Here is a 10271-nt window from a genome sequence, read left to right as displayed (position 1 = left end):
GTGGCTTGGACCTTGAAAAAATACCTGAAACCATATGTTAAATACGCCCACATATTCGTTAGAGACTCCTCGCTAAATAAGGAGCCAAATAATAATATGCCTTAGAGTGGATTCCTGAGTATAGTCCTCAATGGTACTTAAGAGATTTGATTACACAATCTCCTATCATTGGAACTTTTGAAAGGATTTATTGTGTTACTCCTACATTATTTCCCATTATTTGAAATGACAGTACTAGATAATTTGATTTGATGATCACTTAAATAAATGGATGGTTTTGAGCGATATTTAATTAACTAACTAGTAAAGCTGTTATTCAATGAATTGGAGTATATTTTAGCATGCATGATATATATGTATACATATACATATTGAATGAAAGACGTACTTTTATGCAAGAACTTTAAATCAGCCATTACAAAGAAGCTAATGAATCTAGGACAAGAACCAATCAAACAAAAATTTGATGAACTAGAGAAAGGAAAAGCAGTTAACATGGATAATATTTTATATGTGATAGCTATATTCCTTTTCATAGTTCTTTTTGAAAGAACCTTTTCATAGTTCTGTTATTTCTGCATGTGTAGAAAAGAAATAAAAAAAAATAACAGCAATTTTTAAAAGGAAATTGCAAAGGGAATAAAAATTAATAACATGTGTATTTAAGACAAAAAGTACAAAAATCTTGGAGGGTAGCCTGCACCATGCATTTTTCTCATAACTGTCCCTATTATCGTCACTATTTCCACTCACATGTTTTTAATAAATGCTATTAAAATACTTTATATTTTTTTCTTCAATAAAGTATAAAAATGGCTAATTCCTATAATTAATTTTAAACGTGTCAATATTTGTTATAATTACTTTCAGAAAACTGCTGTATTGCAATTTCTGTTTCTTAAAAGTGAGCCTAGATCACCATGGTGCAAGTTTTACTTGGTCAGTTTTGTAAATTATCCACTCAATCATGTATCACTTTGCCCAATGAACTCTCTTGTGACTCATGCAAACTTGTGCTGCTGAGGCTCCATCCATATTATCGGAGAATGTGCGTGCGTCTATATATATATATATACACGCTTGTATTAGGGCCTATATATATATAGTGATCTACCAAACACAAAGCCTGGCTAGATCCTTGTGGGGAACAGATACCAATTGCCTTCTCAGGAATTGAAACGAGTTTGACCAGTACAGCTACTAGTGTGTATACACACACACACATATTTATGTACATGTATGTATGTATTGAACTTCAAGAGTCCAATGGATAAATATCATAAATACAAAGATAAACGGATAACAACATGAAAATTATATCATATTATGATCAATATCTATTTATATATACATAGAAATGAGCGCTTACATGACATAATGAGTACGCACGTCGTAGACACAAACGTTATCTTAAAACACAACAAACAGCAAGTAAATTCCTACTAGGTGAAGTAGATGCATAACTCAATTCACCTTTTGCCATATACGAATTCAATTTCAAGCAGAAGGATAAGAAGCTTCCATGGCAATCCCACAGAGACCTTCCTCAGCATCAACATCTCTCTCCATTCTAATATATCCCTCCTCACCCCAACTCGAACCCCACGAGTTCTTCACCAACCAATACTTCGTACCGTCCTCGGTTTTCCCGTAACCAACGGCAGTGACACCATGGTCAAGTTCCGTCCCGCATTCTCCGGTGAAGACTCCGCTCGAGTATAACTGGAAGTCCGACCCGCCGGCATCAATGGCGACGGAGACGGGCTGGTTGGCGACTGCCTTTTGCAGCGCCTTCTCGCTGTTGGCGGGCACGTCTTCGTGGCCGGTGATTGAGGCTGCATGGGAGGATGCTTTCTTTTTGTTGCAGGTTTCGTCGACGCCCTTGTAAGGGTACTTTGATTCCGTTGTGAGGCCTTCGTTTCCGAGGATGAAATCGAAGGCGTCGTCCATGAGACCGCCCTCGCAGCCTTGGTCGGTGCCGCTTGTGTCGCAGTCGACTAGCTCTTGCTCGGAGAGGGAGATCAGCTTTCCCGTAGTCAGCTGTGTGATTCCTTCCATGGCTGCCACTGCAGAGAAGGCCCAGCAACATCCTGTATATATATCACAATAAGATCAGAAGTCAATGCTAAAGTAGTAGAGAATATTATTTACCAGCAATATTCATCCTTATCCTAACACCGAAACCTAGGATTATATTTAGTTAACATGTATTTTTTTTTTTGTTGGCAGAAAGTACCATTAGATTATTGGCTTATAGCAATAGGGGCTTTTACAATTTTAATACCACAATGAATAAAAAAGGACAAAGGAGCACAAGTGATGTTAGAACAACCATTAACATCCTCTAAAAAGTTGTTTGGGACACCGTATGAGCAAAGCACGATAATTAATAAAACGTCAGTATATCTTCTATTAATTGTGTTGTTTTGCGCCATTGTACTATTTTCATACAATACTATGAGACTTATTTGGTCTCACATTTGATTTTCCATGTTGTTGCACACAAACTCCACTAATAATAATATGATGCCAAGTAATGTTACTAGCAATTTGGCATTATTGATGTTAAAATGGACTACTTCATTGTACGACTATAATTAAATAAAGTAATTCATCATCAAATACCATATAATCCTTCCATGGCTGCCACTGCAGAGAAGGCCCAGCAACATCCTGTATATATATCACAATAAGATCAGAAGTCAATGCTAAAGTAGTAGAGAATATTATTTACCAGCAATATTCATCCTTATCCTAACACCGAAACCTAGGATTATATTTAGTTAACATGTATTTTTTTTTTTTTGTTGGCAGAAAGTACCATTAGATTATTGGCTTATAGCAATAGGGACTTCTACATTTATAATACCACAATGAATAAAAAAGGACAAAGGAGCACAAGTGATGTTAGAACAACCATTAACATCCTCTAAAAAGTTGTTTGGGACACCGTATGAGCAAAGCACGATAATTAATAAAACGTCAGTATATCTTCTATTAATTGTGTTGTTTTGCGCCATTGTACTATTTTCATACAATACTATGAGACTTATTTGGTCTCACATTTGATTTTTCATGTTGTTGCACACAAACTCCACTAATAATAATATGATGCCAAGTAATGTTACTAGCAATTTGGCATTATTGATGTTAAAATGGACTACTTCATTGTACGACTATAATTAAATAAAGTAATTCATCATCAAATACCATATAAATATATATATATATATATATCTAAGGCGGTTATATATTCAGATTTTAACACCATTGAAATACTTACTTATCCTTTCATTAGTATTAACAAAAATTAGCGAGCATTTTATCGCTTAAAAAGTTCAAAGTTTAGGGGAAAAGTTTATAATTACCACATTGACCCTGGTCCTTGACGGGGGTGACTGCTCCCTTCTTTCTCCAATCCACGGAGGATGGAACTTTAGTGACACTTTCATATCTAAATGATGGGTTGATCGGCCTAGGAATAGGGGACCTTTTGTATCCATTGCGAGAAGCCCGGAATTCTTCATTCGTTTGGTCTGCAAATTCATTGATGCCCAACTTGTAAGGCTTATTCCCAGCTTTGTTAACGGACTCTATGTACTCGACATTGCTCTTGAATATCTGAAAGCGTTTTTCCTTCTCTGAATCATCCTTGTATGTGCGGCCGTAGCGAGCCATCCACTGCTCGTGTCTTTCGGACATGGAATTAGCGTCTTCATGCAGTGCGCGGCCATTAGCTAGGGCTGCCCACATGCCAAGGACTAAAAGTGACACAAAGATTGATGTCTTTTGAAGTGTCAAAGCCATTGCTTGTTGGTTAAGTAACAATTGTGCTTATAAAAACTTGGATGAGAAAGGCACATTTTGATCCTAGAGAAATTGAGATTATATATAGAGAGAACAAGCCTGAGACAGTGATATGAACCAAGTGATGACAAGGTTCGCTTCCCTGGTTTGTCCGGCAAATTGGAATGAATGGACAACTAAGTTCCGATTGCGTACGTTTTCTTCATAGACTAACCAATACTTTTCATGTAATTGATTAATATTTTTATTTTATAAAACTATATGGTTTTGCTTCACGGTTTGGTTATAGTAACAAGAGGGTTTAGTCCAATCTTCAAAAAGCCATCATGTTACTAAACCATAAAAAAAAATCTCCAAAAGGAAAAAAAGGGTTTAATTTATTATAAAAAAAACTTCAAAAAGGAAAAAAAAAAAAAAGTTTAATCGGCAGTTTGGAGCCCTACTTTTGAGCGCATTGGAAGATTTATTATAATGGCAAATTGCCAAGTTATATTTTCTGTTTTATTTTAATGAGTCTCTTATAGGACAAGAAAACATGAACAACTAGTCATTTTTTATTTTTCAACCGCCAAGTTATATTTTCTGTTTTATTTTAAGGAGTCTCTTATAGGACAAGAAAACATGAACAACTAGTAATTTTTTATTTTTCAACCATAAAATTTGTATTAAAAACTATTTATTCTGTATATTTTTTTAAGTTAATATGATTTTAATCATATCTAACAATAAAAAATTAACACTACCGATATAGAGACGTTCGAGGGAAAGTTCTTTTATTTTAATGCAATATTCCAAATCCCAAACGTTATTAATTTTAAGGTAATGCCTTGCATGGTCTACTTGTCTGCTCGTCCCGTCATCCAGACTGGTTCTTTGTCATTAACATGATTTCTTTCTTCACCAATTTACTTCGTTGGAACTCTTCTGATTTTTTAAATTTCTTCCTTTCGAGCATACAAGTGTTGCAAGCAGCAGTAGAACAAAAATCCGTGGATTTTTTTTTCTTTCTTTCTTTTTTCTTTTTGCTGAAAAAAAATAAAAACAATAAATGTTACGCTACAAAACTCTTTGGAAGCAAAAAATAAAATAAAATAAGATAAAATGCCACGTTCTGAAGTATTTTTTGCATATACAAGACATGTACATGTAGGTACATGGGCTTAATTACTCATCTTCTCTGGACCCCGAACGGATGCCTAAGTTTATGCGGCATTGGAAAGCACCTTCGGAAATGCCATCACCATTTCCCAAACATGTGGGGCGAATATAATTTCTCCAATTCAATTGAATGAAGATTTCCATTTGCGTAACAGAATTTCCACTTACATAAGAGATTGAAGATTTTTACATTTCAAACAGAGGACCAAAAAAATGTGACACCGGCTATTGCATAGGAAAATACGTATTCGAAAGATGGATAGGCTAAAACTTGTAACTCAGGAATAACAAACCTGACGAGCACAAATGATCAATAGCCACTTGACCATTGGCATTTACTGATGTTTGTTCTTCAACATCATTCGTAGGCATTTAAGCCACTGTATCAGTTTTGCTCATATATCTGCCTATCACTTCTGCGAGTGCGTCTATTAATGACTTCGGATCAAATATAACACCAACTTTCGGATCGTGTATAGAATTGACAAGGATCTGCAAAGTCATGTTGGTTAGAATCCCTGTTCATCAGAAATAAAAACATTTGTACCAAAAAGGAATGCAAGAATTCAACCTCTCTGTTATAATTTTAAACTATAAAAAGCTACCAATGCAAAATGCACAAATAAGTGCCTCAAATTGGTTTTGGAAAAGTAACAATTTTGTGTTTTTTGGTAAGTTAATATTTTCAGTTTTTGAGCAATGGTTACTTTATGGTTTATTAAGAGTCTATAAATAAGTGTTTTGTATAGGGGTTTGTGTGGAGAGAAAAAGTGGAGAAAAAGCGAGTGCCTCCATTTGAGAGAAAGCTAGAAGTTTGAGAAGAGAGATAAACAAAGGGTGTAAGGGTTTTGGGTAGAGAGAGAGATTGCCTCTCTGTTATAATTTCAAACTATAAAAAGCTACCAATGCAAAATGCACAGCATTTTTCAAACAATATATATAATATTAGAAAGAATTTGTGCCATCGAGGAACACAAGAACTCAAAGTCGATACTCGCTTATGATTATAAACTATGACATACCAATGGAAAAATAGCAATTTTCAAACATTAAAAACAACAAAACAAAACAAAAGGAACCCTGCCCAGCAAATTTCCACATTCTAGTTGGTGAAATCTCAACTTATAGCAGGCCATCACGGTGAAGTTAATTAGCAGTAAAGAACTGAGATTGTAATCAAATGCTTCATTCAGGAGCTTAGATGTCAAGTATGTTTAAAGTTACAAAAAACCAAAATTAAGTTCAAATGCAACTTAAATATTTAACCCAAGAAATTTCAGCCTTAACTTGCGTATAATCAAATAATGAGGAGAGATATAGCGTGATTTACTAGAAGTAACCACATCTACATTGTTAATCACTTAAAACATCACAATGACATGCATACCACATCCAAGATTCCTTGAGCAGCCAAGTTTTCAACGTCTACAGGAATTTCTCCATCTCTGGGTACTAAAATGGTATTGATGTATTGACTGGGCTGCAAGAAAATATGGACTAGAATGAATAGCATGTTTCTTTCATTTGTTGGCTAAACCAAGCAGTAATTCTATACTGATGAGTCTGCTGTCCTATATCACCTGATAACAGTATTTAAAACTGTAACTAAATCTTCTTACTTACAAGGTTTTCCAGGCAATTATGATGATCTCCATACGTTCGATTAAGTGCATCTGTAATAGCAGTTACAAAGCAAGAAGCTGAGAAGCCACTTGTTTCTCGATCATCGGTGCCATTCAACAAAAATACCTGACATGGGAACAGGCTGCCATAAATGAAGTCTTCAAATAACATCAGAAATAACTAACTGTAAAAAAGATGAAAAGAGGCTGATCTGGAGAATGTGAAAATGCTGAACAGGAAAATAACAAGGCAAATACGTGTTCTAATTATTACCAAATATTCCCTTGTAGCATGTGATATATAGTTTGAGAGTTCGTCAAGAAGGTACCTTGGGACAGAACCTTGAAGATATGACCTCCCCAATGCCGATTAATACCTGTAATGGGGAAGAATATGAGACTACAAGAATTGGGATTCGGATAAAATCATCTTAACATCTTGAACCAATATTTACGACTCATGACTGCTAGAAACAAAAAGAAAATGCCTTGGTAAATTATTAGTATCTGGCATAAATTAAAATTGAAAGTACATTACGCATAATAAACAAAGAAAAATTGTGCTTGCAAAGGTCAATTATGTATTACCAGGGATGGACAGATGGATGTAAAGAGAGATCCCATAGCATAAACAATGCAGTCCACGTTACTCAACTGCTCGAGGACAGCTGGGTTTGCTGCGGGGAAGACCTGGTCATTAAAATAGCCGAGCATGATAAATTCTTGATGTTTCACACTCCAAGAGAGGAAAAAGAGGCATATTATAAAAATAATAAATAATAAATAATAAAAAACTAACTAGTGCATTTTCTGTTGCTAGTTTCTTAATATTTTGTGAAAAATATCGATTTTTACAGTATTTCTTTTTATTTCAGTACAACACATTAAAGAGCAAGCTCAGATGCTTCTTTACCTCGTGCAGTAAATTTTTTCCCTCACTTGACATGTAGAACACCCTCTTTATTCTTGAAGGAAGCCCTGGAACTAATGACCTTGCCTGTTCACAAGAAGATAGCACTTGAGTAAATGAGAAATCGAGCAATGTGACTCTGCCACAATCAGATCGTTCAAACACTCAAAAATCTAAAGGCTGCTCGCTATCCCAGATTATAATGCCCACATAAGAGTGTAACTTCAAAAAATATTCGTAAGCTGGATGTCCAACGTATTCTCTAAATCTACTGTTAGATTGAAATGCAGACTAATATCACCCAGATGTTTGACGTAATAATTGAACCAACAATTAAAAAACTGGATTACGAACAATTGACCGTCTTAAATTCAAAGGTACAATAACTATTTTCCTCTTTATAATGCCCACATAAGAGCGTAACTTCAAAAAATATTGGTAAGCTGGATGTCCAATGGTATTCTCTAAATCTATTGTTAGATTGAAATGCAGACTAATATCACCCAGATGTAAGTAATAATTGAACCAACAATTAAAAAACTGGATTACGAACAATTGACGGTCTTAAATTCAAAGGTACAATAACTATTTCTCTTTCGAAGCACCACAGCCACCATAATCAACCACTAGTTTTGGTGAGGGACAATTATTGTATTTTATTGATATCTATGCAGAGATTTTGGTAGTCAAGTTACTGAACCAGTAAAATTATGGTTTTATAGAATAGGGGTGTCTATTGAGCCTGTCAACACAGCAATAATACCTTGTTGATGGGTTCCATAGATCCAGTAGTTGGATGAGAAATTTCATTCTGACCTCGTATTATGGTCCCATCCTGGAAGAACAAAAAAGATGGGAAATAATTCAGACTTTACGACATAGTGACCACTTTACTAGGATGACTAAGGCAGGCCAAGTAATAAAGCCTAAAAGGAAGAAGAATGATAAAGCTTTTCTCAGCAGAAGTGAATTATTGATAATAAAAATAAATAAATAAATAAATCTGTAGTCAACCAAATGACCATATGCCAATGGAAATGATAACGCCTAAAAGGCATCTAAAGGACAAAAGAAACATTATACTTTGTCATATAAGGGCAGAAAAACATTCAGATAAGATCTTAACGTACCATATTCCTTACATCACTCATGTAACATGCATTAGTCCATTTTTACATGTTATCAACAAAATATAGGCTTCAATAATAAATTTTAAACATCTTGCAGAATCATAAGAAATATACATCAATAATTGTACCATTAATTCACATCCTAATGTGAGCCTGTCATTGGTTGAAATCACAGGGAGAACCAAACTTTCAGAAGGAATATCTGAAACACGCGAATACAAAAATATTGCGGCATCTAAAGACTGAAAAAATATGCGTGCTCCTGCAAAAAAGAAATTCCCAATGCTGCAAAATTCATATGGAGTCAGCTGAATTTAGTGATTGTGGAGTCTAGGTTATGTAACTCCATATGTCTCCATATATAATTGTTGAGAGAGAGAGAGAAGGTTTATGCAAGACTCACTCACACACACAGATAAGGAAACACAAGTACACCAAAAACCTATAATAAAAGAGTTACCTGCCATGGCTAAAGCAAAATGAGTCATCAGCACGTCGGAGAATCTGTATTAGAAAAGCGCAATTGGTGAAGTTCAAATAGAATGATTAAAGGTTGCAAGACATGAAAATTTGAAAAATATGTACAAGTGGTAATGAAGAAAAGCAAAAACTACAAACAGTATTAGGCAAAAAATTATCATTCTGATCAACAGTTTCATCCTTCAAATCCACCACTTTCTTTCAATTCGTTAAAAGTATCTTGGGTAAGTTTCTCAAGTTGAAAAACAACATAAGAAATACATAGATCAAAAGAGTCAGGCGCAATATTCTTCCATATGTTTAGGGAAAGAAACGGGAAATGTATAAGAAAATGCACAAAGCTCTTCAAAAGAAAGCCATAATGAAAATGTAAAGAAAAATACCCAAACAATAACTAAATGAACCAAAGGTAGTTAGACCACCATGTTGGAATATTTTTGTGTGGACTTCCATAATCATAATAATTCACTTTGTAATTAATTAAAGCATTTTATAGACAACTGTGTTAATGTGAATTAACACATGCATGTTGTAACACCCTGAAGAATTAATTGAGATTAATTAAGATAATTGAGATTATTAGTGTGCCTAATCTGATTTAATTAATTGAGTTTAAATAATTCCAAGGTATTTAAATTATTCACAGTAATATATTAATCCAGAAGTGTGTATGGGCGCATTTCTGGACTGTTATATTTTACACATGTCACTTTCTTTTATTTTTCTTTTCTTTTCTTTTCTTTTTCTTTTTCCTTTCTTTTCCTTCCTTTTCTTTTTCTTTCCCGTGCGTTTCTCTCTCTCTCTCTCTCTCTCTCTCACACACTTCCGTGCTCTCTCTCTCCCTCTCTCTCTCCCATTTGTGTCTCAAATCAAAACCGGATTCGAACCAAGAGTGATTTCAAAGAGTTTTCAACATCAAGAGAAGGATTCGAGGTAAGATTACTGAAAGAACCTCTCTTGAATCTATGTTTTTCGGATTTCAAAACTTATTTTTGATTCAAAACGGATTTTGATGGATTTTGAGTAAAACTAGGGTAGAAATTGGAGATCTTGAGTTCTTTGGACTTGTTTTAGTACCTAGAACCCGGATCTAGTGGTTGTCCCTTGAGATTTTCTGAATTGGGACTGGATTTGCAGGTTTTTGAACTGATTTCCGTGAGTTTT

General features: G+C 34.7%; 2 protein-coding genes across 2 annotated transcripts in view; both read right to left on the bottom strand.

The window, feature by feature from the left end:
* Window positions 1-1497: 1497 nt before the first annotated feature.
* Window positions 1498-3807, bottom strand: LOC21389255 (senescence-specific cysteine protease SAG39). The gene is made up of 2 exons (XM_024169873.1): window positions 3369-3807; window positions 1498-2090 (listed from the first exon to the last, which is right to left on the bottom strand). Exons 1-2 carry the CDS (start codon window positions 3805-3807, stop codon window positions 1498-1500), a joined length of 1032 nt encoding a protein of 343 aa, XP_024025641.1.
* A 1451-nt stretch (window positions 3808-5258) lies between these two features.
* LOC21389254 (uncharacterized protein YNL011C) overlaps window positions 5259-10271 on the bottom strand; it is a 12180-nt gene continuing 7167 nt past the window's right edge. The window contains exons 5-13 of the mRNA XM_024169872.1: window positions 9088-9131; window positions 8756-8912; window positions 8261-8332; window positions 7501-7584; window positions 7176-7277; window positions 6917-6964; window positions 6589-6714; window positions 6353-6445; window positions 5259-5457 (exon numbers count right to left, since the gene is read on the bottom strand). Coding sequence (XP_024025640.1) covers window positions 5338-5457; window positions 6353-6445; window positions 6589-6714; window positions 6917-6964; window positions 7176-7277; window positions 7501-7584; window positions 8261-8332; window positions 8756-8912; window positions 9088-9131 — 846 coding nt within the window. The 3' untranslated portion in view covers window positions 5259-5337. The remainder of the gene's footprint in view (window positions 5458-6352; window positions 6446-6588; window positions 6715-6916; window positions 6965-7175; window positions 7278-7500; window positions 7585-8260; window positions 8333-8755; window positions 8913-9087; window positions 9132-10271) is intronic.

This window comes from Morus notabilis, unplaced genomic scaffold, assembly GCF_000414095.1.
Source record: "Morus notabilis unplaced genomic scaffold, ASM41409v2 Scaffold1629, whole genome shotgun sequence".
Taxonomy (NCBI): Eukaryota; Viridiplantae; Streptophyta; class Magnoliopsida; order Rosales; family Moraceae; genus Morus; species Morus notabilis.
This window is presented reverse-complemented; position numbering and strand designations above follow the sequence as displayed.

Bases quoted from the DNA above. Each gene is read 5' to 3' on its own strand.
- LOC21389255 (XM_024169873.1), bottom strand. From the start codon at position 3,807: ATGGCTTTGACACTTCAAAAGACATCAATCTTTGTGTCACTTTTAGTC. The intron at 2,091-3,368 runs GTAATTATAAAC...ATATATATACAG, and splicing joins CAAGGACCAGGGTCAATGTG to GATGTTGCTGGGCCTTCTCT.